Raw genomic sequence first — 15,779 nt, forward strand, 5'->3', positions numbered from 1 at the left:
ACACAATGTGTTTTCAGTTAGAATCTGTAAAGGAAAAGGAAAGAAGCAGAAGATGAGAGAAGTGGGAAAGGGGAGCTTGCCTGATGTTTCCATAAGATTTGTATGCTTCTGAAGATTGATTTTCTGATATGTGCTATGTGTTTCATCAAGACCAAAGAATATCTCATTGTGGAGTTGACTTTTTTTTTTACCTTTCCCCAAAGTTGGTCATGTGGTACTTTTAAATGCCTTATTGATATAAGACGTACGACTGGGCTTTAAGAATTGTACAAATGGTAAAACCATAAGTCTTATGGAAGGTTTAAAATGTTGATGTCAGTGGAAATGTCAGCCATCCAAATATAAGAAACATGTCAAAAGTGTTGGAAATTTAGTATGGAATTATTGTAAAAATTATAGACATGGTGGAAACTCGATACCATGTTTTTACTTAGAATCTGTAAAAGAAAAGGAAAGAAGGAGAAGAGACGGGAAGAGGGAGAGAGGAGAATGTTTGGAGAGCAAAAAAAACTTGGGCCAGCAGCACCCCCTTTTTTATTTGTAGGTATGTGATAGCATAACAATAAAAAGAAGAGAATTACATCAATCCCCTTGCGGCTCTGTCTAACAATAAAGAATAGAAAAAATAATGCACTAATAGCAGTATGTTTAGCTTTGAATGAAGAAACCATTTACCATTATGCAAAATTATAGGTTTTGAAAACAATACAAATGATCCATTTTATATTTGACTTATGTGTAGTGATGCATGCTTTTTGACAGGGATGCTTCAAAATCCACAATACCGTCAGCAGTTGGAAGATATGCTGTATGTTAACTTTTTGGTTGGCATCTTTTGTTTCGTGGTTTTTTAGTAATATAACTATTCTCTTGGAATTGCTGGTTTTTCCTGACCATTAATGCTAAACAAAGTGGGCATTTTATATTTGACTTATGCTTGCTAATCTTTTATTTATTTGCTCTTCTGAACTAGATTAGACAGAAAGCGAGGTTTTGCTTTCAGCTGGATGGGTGTCAATGATTAGAGTATTTAGAGGAGAGTTGTATGCTCAAGAACTGTGATTGAATTCAGAGGAAGGTCTAGGGATAGAGTGATTTATTATGACTTGCATTTCTTTGGTGTGTGATTTTCCATTGATTGTCTGTCTTAATGGCATAAGGTGGTAGCACAAATGAACATGCTGTAATCCTCATCTTTTCGTCTAAAGCAGATCTTTCATCTTCTTGTGTTCTCAAGACTAAGCATTAATCTTTTGAGTGAATCTCTGCCACCTTGAAAGAAACAGTAGGAAGCAGTTGGGTTTAAAGAAATTAGAAGAAATATCAATTAGGCTCAGTTGTTGAAGTAGTACTAATTGAACCCTTAGGGGAAATGCCACTTCTCTAGGGAAGTCTAAGTGCTGATCAGTTTCACTATTTCCTAAAGCATATATCATGTGCTTTTTGATTCTCCTGGTAGGGGTGTTGTTTATTGATATGGAAGTCTTTTCTTGCCTGGGGAGCTCTAAAGCTCAGTTTTGATGGTTCTTTTCAGAAACTTGGTCCATTGTAGTATGGTGTGAGGGCACAGGGTTAATTATGACATTTATTATATCATTCATAATCAGGGTTAAATTTATCTATTATGTACTTTATTAACAAATTTATAACCTAAAGAAGTAGGGCTTGTCCCCAAGATGGACTATTCCCTTCAAGGTGTTCTCTTCTTCTTCTTAGACCTAGTAGAGGATGAGATTAGAGTTACTTTCATGAAGGTTTCAAGGCTCATTGAAGAGATTTAACATTTTTTCTACATTTTATGGAGGAAAATTCGAAAACAAAAGCTATGTGGTTTCTGATAGAAGCAGTCTAATGGTGGCTGATTTGTGGATCAGTTTGGTAAGGTTTGATCTGTAGTAAAATTATTAATAGGTGGGGAGTTGTCTCAAAATTTTTTGATAACTAGAAATTATATTGTAGACTTGTAGTTACATTTCAGAGTTTTTAGTCTTGCCTGTGGACTTGTTTTTTCACTTGTAGGTCTTGGGGACAACACCAATATGGCAATTATTAACTATTAAAGTTGGATGGATCAGATAACTTTGAGTCGGCTTGATTGGACTTTTCATTGGTGGTAGAGGTGAATTGAGTACTTAATTAAGATGGAAAAGGGACTTAGTTTGGATGATCCTAACCATTCTATGTGGGAGTAGGAAAAACTAGTAATTTAAAAGGTGCACCTAGGCACACAGGTGAGGTGCACTTTGAGGTCTGCCCCTCGCTTAGTCTTTGGTGCAGCCCATGTGCCTAAGCATGTGCCTATTGCACCTAGGTGTGTGCTTGGTTGTGTTTTTTTCTGCGGCTTAGGTGTGTGCCTTTGTTAATTGATTCTTCTTAATGCAATACATTTTCTTAAAGATAAAGAAACTATAATTCAAATTATAATAGCAACTTCTTATATTCAAAATATGAATTTAAGGCCCTAGCATAGACTTGTTTGGGATAACCTCAACGGGCTTCGTACAAAGGCACTCGTAGAATTAGGAATACATGATGTGATTGGAAAACGTTTAGTTTTTGGATCTCCACTTTGATTATGCTTTATATGTTATGTTTATGCATTTTAATTTGAGCTAATAGATTCTTTAAATCATTTAGATTAAAATTAAAGTTGACATTTTTAATGTTGTTCATTCATTCATCTTAATAAAATATCATCTTAAAAGGCAAATAAAATTATAAAATCATTATTTTTGTGTGAGAATTAAGAACTTACGACCCTAACATGAACTTGTTTGGGCTTGCCCGGAGGGGTGTGGCACAAAGGTGGCTCGTAGAATCAGGAATGTAATTTGTTTGACATCACATTAGCTACTTGAAGTATGCAATTGAGGAAAAAAGAGATTGTGGGTTTTACATGCTTGAAGATGTTTTATATGTTTGATTTTAATTTTAAATTCTCATTTAAATATGCTTTACACGTTATGTTTATGTATTTTAATTTTAGATAATAGGTTTTTTAAAACATTTATTTTAAAATTTAAGTTTATATTTTTTTATTAATATTAAGTTTAATATTTTTTGATTTTTTGGCAAATTTTTTTGAATTTTCTGACATTTTTTTTTATTATTAGCATTTTTTCTTTTGTATTTTTGAGCCTTGCTTCAAAAAGGTGCACGCCTCACCTTGCACTTTGCACCTTGGGTGCAAATTGGCCCCTGCGCCTTTTTTGTGCCTTGCGCTTTTAAAACACTTGGTAAGATTGCCAACAAGTTGTCGATATAGGGATGAATCAGCTAAAAGCTTCCCATCATCCTTAGTAACTTCAGATTCAGCTCCATAGGAGTAAAGACATGCTTGTTGTTTGTAAGATAAACCAATTTACTTAAATCCTTATATTTATGTTGAATCACAAGATGCCACCAGTAGGAGTTTGAATTTTCATTCCCAGGAAATATGTAATGGGACCAAGGTCCATATGAAAGGGGTGCTAAAGTAACTGTTGAAGTTATCTGGTTTGAATATCATCACTATTAATTGGATTATTGTCAACACAGACAAGGAGAAGACTGATGCCTTGGGCAGGATGATGAAAAGGAGAGATAAATCATCAGCACTTTAATGATAGGCAGCCTCCAGACTAACAATATGGAAGTGCGCACACCAAGCGAGAGAAGCTTGTGTAAGCCCATATAGGAGCTTTTGTGGCAACAAACTAGAGAAGATTATGAATGATAACTAGGTGGAGGCTTCATCTAGACAGTTTCTTTCAACTTACCATGAAGAAATGCTTTTCTGACATCCATCTGAAAGATTTGCCATTGTCAAAGATCAGGCAAATATGAGCTGAATAGTTGTCATCTTAACAACAAGAACATATGTTTCTTCATAATCGTAGCCATACTCTTGTATGTAACCCTGAGTGACTAATCTTTACTTGGATTACTCATTACTGCCATTAGATTTTAGTTTATTGGAGAAGATCCATTTACTGCCAACAAGAATAACACCAAGAGGAAGTGGCACCAAATCTTAGGTGTCATTGTCAAGCAAGGCATGCATCTTAGTGTGTATAGTAGTTGTCTGTTTATAAGTGTGGGAAATGTCTGTGGCATCAAGGACAATAGAAAAGGACTATGAGGATTGATTTAACCACATGTTTAAAGTAAAAGATTTTCGCAAGGAACAAAACATTTCTAGAGACACGAAAGTAACAAAGAGAGGGATCATAATTCATAACATAAAAACATTTATGATAGGAACTGTAACCCGCAAAAGCAATTTTAGAAAATTGAGTAGAAAGTTTAGCATATGAAGCTATCAATCTTTGAGGTGACGTTTGTTTGTTTTTTTTAATGGTTAAGAAAAAAAACATCAGGTATAATCCTTCTTCTAGTATTCTTGCCAAATTCTGGTAACATGTCTGGTTGGGAAACTCATCCCTAAAAGAACAATTCCCCTTCTTTTATGCCCTTTCTAATTGGAAGGATGAGCTCATTTCCTCTTTTTGTTTCCTTCCAATTTAAATTCTGGATTTGACTGGGATTTGGGGTTCAGAAGAGGCCTTCATGGTTGAATTTGGGGTTCAGAAGAGGCCTTTTTTTATGCTCTTAACCTTGCTCCATTGGTCTTGAAGAGGTTTTCTTGGATCCTTGAAAAGAGATGGTTGAATTTGGACTCTTCCCTCTTTTGTTTCCTTCTCTTGTTCCTATTTCTTCTTGTCCTTAATACAGTCAGGTGATAGTCTTGAATTGCGTTTTTCGATTAAGGTGGTTTGGAGTAAGCCCATACTTTCTAGGATAGGAGGTTTTTGTTGGGAAGTGTCTCTGGCAAGAATTAACACCTGTGATCTACTCCAAACAAAAAGACCTAGTTGGTGCTTATTCCCTCATTGGTGTTCTCTTTGTAAGGTTAATGGTGAGGCCTGCTATCACTTATTATTCTCCTGCCCTTTGTTCCTTCAATTTGGGAATGGTTTCTTTATTTGTTTGGATGCGAGTGGAACCCCCTGCCAAGTGTAGAAAGCTTGTTTGCCTCTACCTTGGCTAGTTGGCTGAAGAAGGGGTGGTGTGTTGGACAATATGGGGAGAAAGGAGTCAAAGGATGTTTTCAGAAAATGTGAGGAGTAAGGGTGCCCTAATTGTAGCCATTGGGTGAAATCATAAAAACTCTTTGAGAATATTCCTGCTGTTGACCTGATGAGAAACATGTGGATGCAGTGGAAGTGGCTGATTTAGCGCCTTTCAAGATTGTCAATAGGCCATCTTGGTCCCCATCAGTTAGTGGATTGATAAAGCAGAACTTTGGTGGATGCAGAAGGAAATTCAGAACATTCAGGCATTGGAAAGTTTTTAGAAATGATTAAGGAAGAATTGTTGCTCTTTTTTCAGGCCCTATTTGTGTGGGTGACTCTGAGAGCTGAAATTTTGGTTGTCATGGAAGGGGTTTAAAAAGCCAAGGAAATGCACATCCACAAATTGATAATTGGGGGGGGGGGCGGATTCAAAAGCTAGTTGCAAACAGGGGAGAATGCTAACTGTTGGGACTATATTAATGACAAAAGAAGGTTTAAGTAGTTGTCACAAGGCATGGAAGTTAATCTGGGCTCTCCAAGAATGATGCTGATTGGCCAAGAGATTCAACTTTCCTAGCCCCAGACCTGTCATTTGCTTGTAGGGAATTAGATTCGCAACTTTCTTTTGTTTAAGTTTTGGAAATGAAGTGTCTCAATTAGCAGCAAAGTTTGGGCCTTTTTTGCAAGGGGGAATAGTGTTTAAAATCCCCTGAATTGGATATTGAGTCAGTTCAACAAGGATATGGCAATTAGTGTAGTTGTGGATGGTGATTGTTCTAATAGTGGGTTTGTTTAGTAGTTGGTGGTTTGGTGTTGGCATTGTCTTTGTTTTATGTTTGGTTGTGTGTTTGTGTTGCTTGAATTGGTTTGCTGCTTTTTTGTGGCTCCATGGGTTCTACACAATTCAACGGGGTAGACCATCCCCCAACCCATAAGCCCCCCCCCGGTTTAGGCAGGATTTGATCCTCTCTCCACTACAACCATGCAGTGACCTTGCCAACTAGCCAGTTGGCTTCTTGCTGTTTTCCTCTGCTCTCTTAATGATTTGTCTTTATTACCAAAAGAAAAAAAGGAGGAAGATGCACAAAACATACACAACTAAAACATGTAAGATTGAATTGTTAGGGGGATGATGATATAAATGTAGGAAAGGAGAAGAATTGAAAAAGTTTGGAGTGGGAAGTCAATTAACAAGGCACACTGACGTGGCAACTGCTTTCAACCCAAAAGGAAGGAAGGACACAGGAATCTTGGAGAACTTCATTTTTCTTGTGCCTTGGAACTGACTATCAATGTATTCTCTCCCTGAATCAGAACAAAGAACCTTAATGTTTGTAGAAGAACTTCATTTTTCTTATGCAAAAAATATATCCATGTATGTTTGGTATAATTATCATGAGCAGTACAAAATACTTGAAACCTATATGAGATGAAATAGGAATGAGCCCCCCATACATCACTATGAGCAAAATTATAAGGTGGCAGATGAAACAGTAGACCTAACCGAGGATGGCAAAATGATACTTTTACTCAATGGCGATACATGATGTATCAATATTAGACATTGGTGGTAATTTACCCTTCAAACAATTAGAATTAGTAATGAGACGAAGTCTGTCATGTTGATGACCATGATAATTATGCCAGAGATTCCAGAAAGTATCAGCAGCAAGAGAACATGTAGAACCCAAAAGACAATTCTGTGAGATTTTATGATCAGCTCTGAAATCTCGGGCAGTTAGGCACCCAATCTTACTGCCCCTCCCAATCACTGTCCTAGTGTGCTTGTCCTGTTTTTAAGCAACTATTACGAGAGAAGTTGGTAGTGTATCCATTATCAACTGACCATAAGAAACTAAATTGGTGGCTAACTTGGGAACAAGAAAAACATTGTTTAGATAAAAGGAATCACAAGGTGCAACTGAGGGAGTTAAATTGTCACTACCAGAGTAAGGAATATAGGATGAGCTAGGAGTGAAGCGCAGATCATATCATTGGTTTCACTAGAGTCAATAATCCAAATTGGTGACACAGAAGGATTAAATTGACAATGCTTAGAGATGAACTTGTAGACAGAGTTGGTGCCTTTCATGAGTTTTCCATGTTTGTTCCCTTTAGGCTTGGCTTGATAAACCCTGTGAGATCTTTTTCCACCGTGGGTGGCCTAATCTTGCATTCAGCAAGTATATGTCCAGGAAGTTTGCAATAGGTGCAGAAGATTCTTTTCTTACTGTAAGAACTAATGTGGCCACATTTCTTTGCATTCATGACATTGTTCCTCATGGTATGGACCACAAAGGCTATGTCTGTTTCTTTCCTTCTAGAGATGCTTGAGTCGTCATATAGAGTTTCCCTAAGACAGATTATATCTGCTACTGCATCTTGTTAAGAATGCCTGTTCACTAATTCATACTCTGGGCGAAGCTTCATAGTAGTCAGTGATCTTCTTGTCTCCCTGAGTATAGTTAAATATAACATATTCAAGTTGGAATTCCCTGCTAAATTGGTCTGTTGATATACCTTTTCTACATAGTTCTACATGGCCCTTGCAGTCTAGATTCTGGAAGCCCCTATGCTGATGTGCCATGCAGGTATACACAAACCCTAACAGCCAGGAGTTGATTTTTGCATTATCAACATCCCATTTTTCTAGTTCCTAGGCAGATTGGTCATCTGGTATGATCAAACTGAGAACAAATGAGATTTATCAGAGGCCATAACTTATCTAAAGAAGAGTCTATGCACTTGGAACCAGACATTGGGTTGAAGCAAGATACAAAACAAGAGTGAAGAAGCGGATGTACAACAGGACACTTTCCAATGGTGAAGGTTCAAGGTTTAGTTGAAATAGAGTCACCCAGAAGAAGAAAGTGTCCAGCCTAGGGTTCTGAGCAACTCAAGCTGCATATATGAAAGTGAGCCTTGCCTACAGAATTCAGATATCCTGCCCACGCCTACCCACAATACACCACCCCCCATGAATTGGGAACATCTCCCCCTGCATAATACTATGCAGAAGATGAGATGTTCTCCATGTGTGGCTGCGATAAATGTGGGCAGGAGATCTGGGCTCTTGCTTACATACCAATTAAAGAGCAAACAACACTAGGCAGATTCAAGTATCAAATGTTTCACCCCTTTAAACAACTGGTAATCAAAGTATCTGATAACCAAATACCTTTCATTGAATGGCAAAGAAACTTATAAGCAAATAGCATGGACCTTAAATGTTGTTTAGTTTCACCATTATTTTGCTGTTCATTGCTAGCAATTAGTAAGATGTTTATACTTTTTTCTCATTTTTATGAATCTTTCTGAAAGTCTATTTTGAAGTTCCTGCTATCTGTTATCTATATATCTATCTAACTATCTATATATATTTGTTTATTTATTTATTTATTTATTTTATGTTAAGTCAACAACTCAAAGATGTTGAATGCCAATTTATTTAAGAAATCAATTCCTGTTTTCTCTTTCAATGTTTCATTCCAGAAACAATATGGGGGGAAGCAATGAATGGGACAATAAAATGATGGATTCGTTGAAAAATTTTGATCTTAGCAGTCCAGAAGTCAAACAGCAGTTTGGTAAGTTTAAGAATTAAGATAAACCAAAATTGTTGCTGTGTTATTTAAGTATCTATTGGTATGCTTTTCTTTTTAACAGTGTGATAAGTAATCCTTGTTGTCAAGGCGGCTGGGTGATTCTAGGTGATACTGGGGCACATACTTGCCTAAGCAATAAGAATCCTATGACATAAAGAACTGGCTAGTTATATTATTCAGCATGCATATAATGGTTATTTGACAGAGCAATTTCATATTAATTAGCATCTAAAGAAGGCTATAGCTTTATATGATAAGAATTCTAGATGGAAAGTAAAAGTGGAAAAGAACAAGTATTTTGCTGCTGTTTAACATGAGAGAGCAAGAATAGAAAAAACAATGATCAAAAAAGAAAAAAAAAAGAAATGCTGTATATAAATAAAAGGATACAACTAGAAAGGTGCCTAGTTGATCTTTTAAAGAAATGCTGTATATAAATAAAAGGATCTCTTTTTCCTTTTCTCACAACTATTTGATCTTTTAAATTTCAATAGTAAAACTTTAAAACAAAGAAAATGCTGTATATAATATAATGTGTTAACAGAGATATAGTAATGATGTAGCAATATGGATGATCTTATCATAAGGCTCCCACCTTGTAATTTTTTCCTATGTGGGCCCCTAGCCACAATGGGCATCATTTTGCTACAAGTAAAGATGCCTAGTTGCCTAGGCAACATTCATGGTTTGCAATATTAGAGATATTTGACGAAATTTCTCTAAATTTTTCTCATTGTGCTAGGGTGCAATATGAAATTATCTAGGAATCTATTTTTTCTGTAATATTTCCGATATATTGTTGATATGTAGACGATATTTCTGATTTCTCTGTAGACTCTACATTTAAGGTTTAAAATTTTAAAATATCATTAGATACTTTCTGATATTTCATTTACTGATAATGGTTTTTTAAAAATCTTTTCTAAAACAACAAATGAGAATTTGGTGATTGAATAGTTGTTTATTATTTTGATACGATTCACCTACCAAGTCATTATAATTCAAAAATTAGAAGGATAAAACTAGAAATGTGGATACTCAATCTAATCAAAATATTTTATGACAAAAGACTAAAAGCGAGATAGAAAAGAAGATACCTATTGATGTCTCTTAATCTTCTCCTTTTGATTCACACAGTTGTTTGCTAATTTTTTTCCTTAAATGTGCAATTAATTGTACTTCTTCTAATGTTTTTTTTTTTGATGAATGAATGGTATTTTATTAAATAGAAATAGAAATAGTACAAGCATGAAGCTCCCTAAGAGGAGGCACAAGGTGTTAACCTCCCCTTAAAGGTGGTTCCAAACCTGACTCTTTTCAGATTGCAGTTACAAATTAGCCAAAAAGAGAGAATCCCTTGAAGCCCTTTGTTTAGCTAAAGAATTTGTCAAATCATTTGCCGATCTACTAATCCACTGAAAGCTAACTGACATGGTTCTCGTAAGCCATTTGACTTTTTCGATGATGTCCCTATTATCCCCAAACAACAATTTCTGGGTCCGACATCCATCTCATTATCACCTTAGAGTCTCCTTCAACTATCAAATTAGTCACTCCAAGTTGGTTGGAAATCTATAGTCCTTGTACCACAGCTAATATCTCAGCCCTTATAGAGTCTCCATAACCCATTGGACCTGAGAATAAGGACAGAATATTGCCATCCTTATTCCTCAAGATCCCTCCTATTACCTGAAGGTCCTGGATTGCCTTGACTGCTCCCATCAAAGTTCAACTTTACAACTCCTTCCGGAGGGGGTAACCTACTTGCTTGTGTTCTATTTTTCTTGGATGATGTGGAGGCCACTTCTGCCCAACTCCTTCGAAGGTCATCACTAGAGTAACTCGCAAAGAGATTAGTAGTTTTTAGCCAAAGGATTGCCCTTGTCAGTATACAATCCTTTATTTCAGTAATGCTTCTCTCCTGGAAAATTCTAGCGTTTCTTTCCTCCCAAATGGTCCATAAGAGGGCTGCCCTAATACATTTCCACATTCCTTTCCCTCCCTTTGTTGGCCAACCAAAAAAAGACGGATCAAAAAGCAGATTTACTTTAGGAGGCAGGTTCCACTTGTACCCAAACAATGTAAAAACCCAATTCCAAATATTTACTGTAAAAGAGCAAGAAATCAGTAGGTGATAACAGTCCTCATACTGCACTTTACATAAAATGCACCAATTGGGGGACAAGCATGAAAAATGTATCTTTTTTTGAACATTGTCCACAGTATTAATTTTACCATAATACACTTCCCAACAAAAAGCAACAATTTTAGGTGGAATTGGCCTTGACCAGGCTTCTTTAACTGGGAACAACAAAGGGGAAGGAGTAGAGCATAGGAACTTAAAGAAGGAAGAACAAGAGAAGGAGCCACTCGAGGTCAAAGACCAAATTCTTCTATCTGGTTAAGGAGGGTCCAAACAAATAGAATCAAGTAAAATTAAGAGCTTAGAGGCAGAAACCGATTCCTCATCCCTCCACCCTCTACGGAACCCAAAATCCCAATTAAGAGATGTTAGAGTTAGCCGAATAAGGGTAGATTAGTCAACTCACCTTGGTTAAGTTATGAGCTTATGTGGCAGTCTTATTAGAGGTTCTCTGTCCCATACTTAAGTAGGGGCAGTTTAGTACTTGTACATTTAATTAGAAGCCTAATCACTATTAAGAGGTCGACTGATAGGGTTTAGCTATAAGGTTCGACAGTTCTTTCATCTTCTTCTCCTTCTCTTTCTTCTTCTCCTTACTGGTTTGGACTACTGTAGCTACAGTAGAAACATGGTATCAGAGCGTGACAACTTCAGTTCGTGACCTGTTTCAGTTCGTGACAACTTCAGTTCGTGCTTCAGTTCTCTCCTTTTCTTCTCTGGGCTGTCAATGGAGAAAAGTGGTTCATCCCAGGCCTGAAACATCACAGCTCTTCTTTTTTCTGGTGCACAGAACCTCCTTTCCTAAGAAAACAACTTCAGCAGTGAATGGTTGGCTGAAGCTCTCAAACGAAGGTTGGTTATCTCTCCTCTGTGTGCTGTTGGTATTTCTGGGTTGAAAATCTTCAAGAACTTGAGGACTGATCAGAACCTAGAGAACTAGGTTGGTTGTTGGCCTGGTTCTTGGAAAAATTCCAAGAACAGGCTGTGTTTACAGTGACCAAATGGTGTAAGGGCTGCTACTGTAGGTGGCCGAATGGTGCAAGGTGTAATGCAATGGTACTAGTTGAGTTTTTGTTGGTCTTGTGGTGCCCTCTTAAAAGCGTTAAAGCAGGTCTGTATTGTGTGTGACAGCTATGGCTGTGTGGTGGTGCTTGTGATGCACAAACTCTGTTGAGTAGTTGTAAGAGAGTTTGCATGTGGTTAGTAAGTGCTGAATTAATGTCGGTGTAGCCGTGTTTTTTTTTTTTTTTGTGAAATCAGTAGTGGTGTGGAACATCAAACTCTTGACAGCAGCACTTAGTTGGTGATTGGGAATTCAGATTAGAGGCAGCATTGAAAGAGTATCATGGCAGCAATGGGAGATGGCTGTAGTGATTAGAAACCTAGTGTGGTGGTTTCCTCTGACTATCTAGGTGTACAGATGACCTCAATTAAACTGAATGGTGTGAACTATGTTCCATGGGCCAAGTCGGTGGAAGTTTTTCTCAAGGCAAAGAGAAAAGTGAAGCATGTGAAAGAAGATAAACCACCGGCTGACTCTCTAGGGTTTGATGATTGGGAATAGGAGGATGCTCAAATCATGACATGGCTATGGAATAGTATGGAACCCAAAATAAGTGCCAACTTCATGTTCTTAGATACAGCTAAGGACATATGGGAACATGCCAAGAAGCTGTATTCTGGGCAAGATAATACTACAAGGGTATATCAGCTCTATCAGGAGTACTTTGGTCTGCAACAAGGAAATAAAACCCTAGAAGAGTACTATGCCAGTATGAAGAACCTCAGAAATGAACTCAATGTCTATCATCCTCTCATTCCAGATGTTAAGGTTCAGCAACAACAGAGGGAACAACTAGATGTCACAAGGTTCTTAGTGGGGTTGAAATCAGAGTATGAACCAGTTAGGCCCAAATATTGGGGGGCTCTACCCTTCCTACACTTGAGGAAGTGTTTGCTCGGCTTCATAGGATTTCTTTGGGACAGACAGAGAATCCCACACAGTCTGATAGATCAGTTTTTGTGACAGCCAGAGGAGGTGGACGTGGTACGAAAGAGGGAGGACATGCCTCCCGAGGAGGTCGTGGTGGTTCCATATTTGGCCGTGGTGGTGGTCGTGACTCAGGGGGAGGCCGTGGCAAAGAAAAAGGCAGCTCTACAAGGAAGTGTACCCACTGTGGCAGGGAAGGACATTTCGTAAATTTCTGTTATGATCTTCATGGCCGCCCTCCCTCTAAATGGGCCAATCATGCTGTTGCTGGTGGGGTTGATGTCAATGATAATCAACAGGCAAACCTAACTCCTTCCACATCTACATCTGTTTCCAGAAGGGAGATGGTGAGTGTACCGCGTGATGAGTATGAGCGGTTCCTTCAGTCCACTTCACAACACACTACTGCTACTCTTGCCCACTCAGGTATAGCTTGCCTATCATCTAAAACCTCTCCTTGGATTATTGACTCTGGAGCCTCTGATCACATGACCGGGACTCCAGGTGTGTTCTCTTCTCTCTCTGAAACTTCCACATCTCAAACTGTTACCCTTGCCAATGATTCCTCCTCTCCCATCTGTGGTGTTGGCAATGTTGACATGGCTTCTCTTTCTTTATCATCTGTTCTATATGTCCTTAAGTTTCCATTCAATCTTATGTCTGTTAGTAAATTAACCAAGACTCTTAACTGCTCTGTTACTTTTTTCCCTTCCTCTTGTGTTTTTCAGGATCTCAGGACGGGGAAGAAGATTGGTGGGGGGCATGAAGCTGGTGGATTGTATTACCTTGACGGTGGTGGATCGTCAGTGGCACTTTAGACTTCACTCACTCCTCTACAGTGGCATTGTCGACTGGGACATCCTTCTCTCAAGGCACTCAAGATACTAGTTCCGTCTTTGAGTCATTTGTCAGTGTTACAGTGTGAGTCGTGTCAGTTTGGGAAACATCGTCGTGTTTCCTTCAGTCCTAGAGTTGAAAGTCGTATGTTGAGTCCTTTTGCTTTGGTTCATTTAGATGTTTCGGGCCCGATCAAAATAGAGTCTTATAATGGTTACAAGTATTTTGTCACTTTTATTGATGATTGTTCAAGAATGACATGGATTTATTTAATGAAAGAAATGAGTGAATTATTTTCCATTTTTCAAAAATTCTATGCTGAAATACGTATACAATTTGGTGTTCCAATCAAAGTTCTTTGTTCAGATAATGGTCGTGAATATTTTCTAACTTCCTTTCAACAGTATTTAGAACAGCATGGCATCATTCATCAAACTTCTTGTGCATCCACTCCTCAACAAAATGGGGTGGTTGAACGGAAGAACCGTCATCTCCTTGAAACAACTCGGTCTATTCTTCATCATATGAGTGTTCCTAAACGGTTTTGGAGTGATGCTGTACTTACTGCGTGTTTCCTCATTAATCGGATGCCCTCCTTTATTCTTTATGGTCGGTCTCCCTTCTCTATCTTGTTCCCCACCTTGTCTCCCTTTCCATTAACACCTCGTATCTTTGGCTGTGTGTGCTTTGTTCACAATCTGAGTCCTGGAATAGACAAGTTGGATGCACGCTCCAATAAGTGTGTCTTTCTTGGCTACTCTCGGACTCAAAAAGGGTATAAGTGTTACAATCCCATTACTTGGAAGTGCTATGTCTGTCCTGATGTCACCTTTTTTGAGTCTGTTCCCTTCTTCTCAGGAACTGAAGCATCTTCGTCTCCACCTTTACTTCCTCTTCCTCTTTTGGTCAGTGATCCCGTTCCGGGTGTTCCTGTTGGAGTTGACTCATCACCTCATCCAGTGCAGATCCCTACTGAACGACCACCAATTCGGCAAGTGTATACACGTCGAACGACACCGGTCCCTCCTCCAGCTTCTACCTTGTCTGCGGATCCTGTCGTTGCTCCTACTGCTGAACCTTCAGGACTTGACCTACCCATTGCCTTACGGAAAGGTAAACGTAGTTCTACTCTCCATCCCATTTCCAATTTTGTTTCAGTATCTCGCCTTTCCGCCTCACATCGTCAGTTTGTTTCACTATTGTCATCTATTTCCATACCTAACAATGTCCAAGAGGCTCTTAGTTCACTTGGGTGGAGGCAGACAATGGAGGAGGAACTCTCTGCTCTTCAGCATACTCACACGTGGGAGCTCACTACTCTTCCTCCTGGTAAGCATGTTGTGGGTTGTAAATGGGTGTATATTGTTAAATACTTGCCAGATGGTAGTGTGGAGCGTCTGAAAGCCAGAGTTGTTGCTAAAGGGTATTCACAGTTGTATGGAGTGGACTATATGGAGACCTTCTCTCTAGTGGCTAAGATTAGCTCTGTCCGTGTGTTAATTTCCCGGGCAGTTATGTATGATTGGCCCTTATTTCAACTTGACATAAAAAATGCCTTCCTTCATGGTGACCTTATAGAGGAGGTAAATATGGAGCAACCGCCTGGGTTTGTTGCTCAGGGGGAGGCTGGTAAGGTGTGCAGATTGAAAAAGGCAATTTATGGGTTGAAACAATCGCCTCGTGCTTGGTTCGGGAAGTTTAGTGAAGTGGTGAAGAATTTTGGAATGAAACAATGCCAGGTTGATCACTCAGTGTTCAACTATGACTCAGACGCTGGAAAGATTTTATTAGTGGTCTATGTGGATGATATTGTCATAACTGGCAGTGACAAATTGGGGATCGACAAACTCAAGGTCTTTCTGCAAAATCATTTTCAAACAAAAGACCTTGGGACATTGAAGTATTTCTTGGGTATAGAAGTTGCTAGATCAAGACAAGGTGTAAACCTGTGCCAAAGAAAATATGTTCTCGATCTATTGGACGAAACAGGACTGTTAGGTGCAAAACCGGATGAGACTCCTATGGAACCAAATGTTAAGTTGAGCAGCGATACAGGGGAAATATTTGATGATCCTGGAAGGTATAGACGACTAGTGGGGAAGCTGAACTATTTGACTATCACGAGACCAGACATCTCCTTTGCAGTCAGT

The 15,779-nt window shown here is 38.5% G+C and overlaps 1 protein-coding gene across 4 annotated transcripts in view; it reads left to right on the forward strand.

Annotated features, from left to right (window-relative positions):
* TIC40 (hydroxyproline-rich glycoprotein family protein) overlaps positions 1-15,779 on the forward strand; it is an 85,969-nt gene that overhangs the window by 49,910 nt on the left and 20,280 nt on the right. For all 4 annotated transcript variants that reach the window (XM_010245604.3, XM_088887324.1, XM_010245605.3 and 1 more), the window contains 2 exons: positions 763-808; positions 8,547-8,641. In XM_010245604.3, coding sequence (XP_010243906.1) covers positions 763-808; positions 8,547-8,641 — 141 coding nt within the window. The remainder of the gene's footprint in view (positions 1-762; positions 809-8,546; positions 8,642-15,779) is intronic.

This window comes from Nelumbo nucifera, chromosome 5, assembly GCF_055504915.1.
Source record: "Nelumbo nucifera cultivar China Antique chromosome 5, China Antique-T2T, whole genome shotgun sequence".
Taxonomy (NCBI): Eukaryota; Viridiplantae; Streptophyta; class Magnoliopsida; order Proteales; family Nelumbonaceae; genus Nelumbo; species Nelumbo nucifera.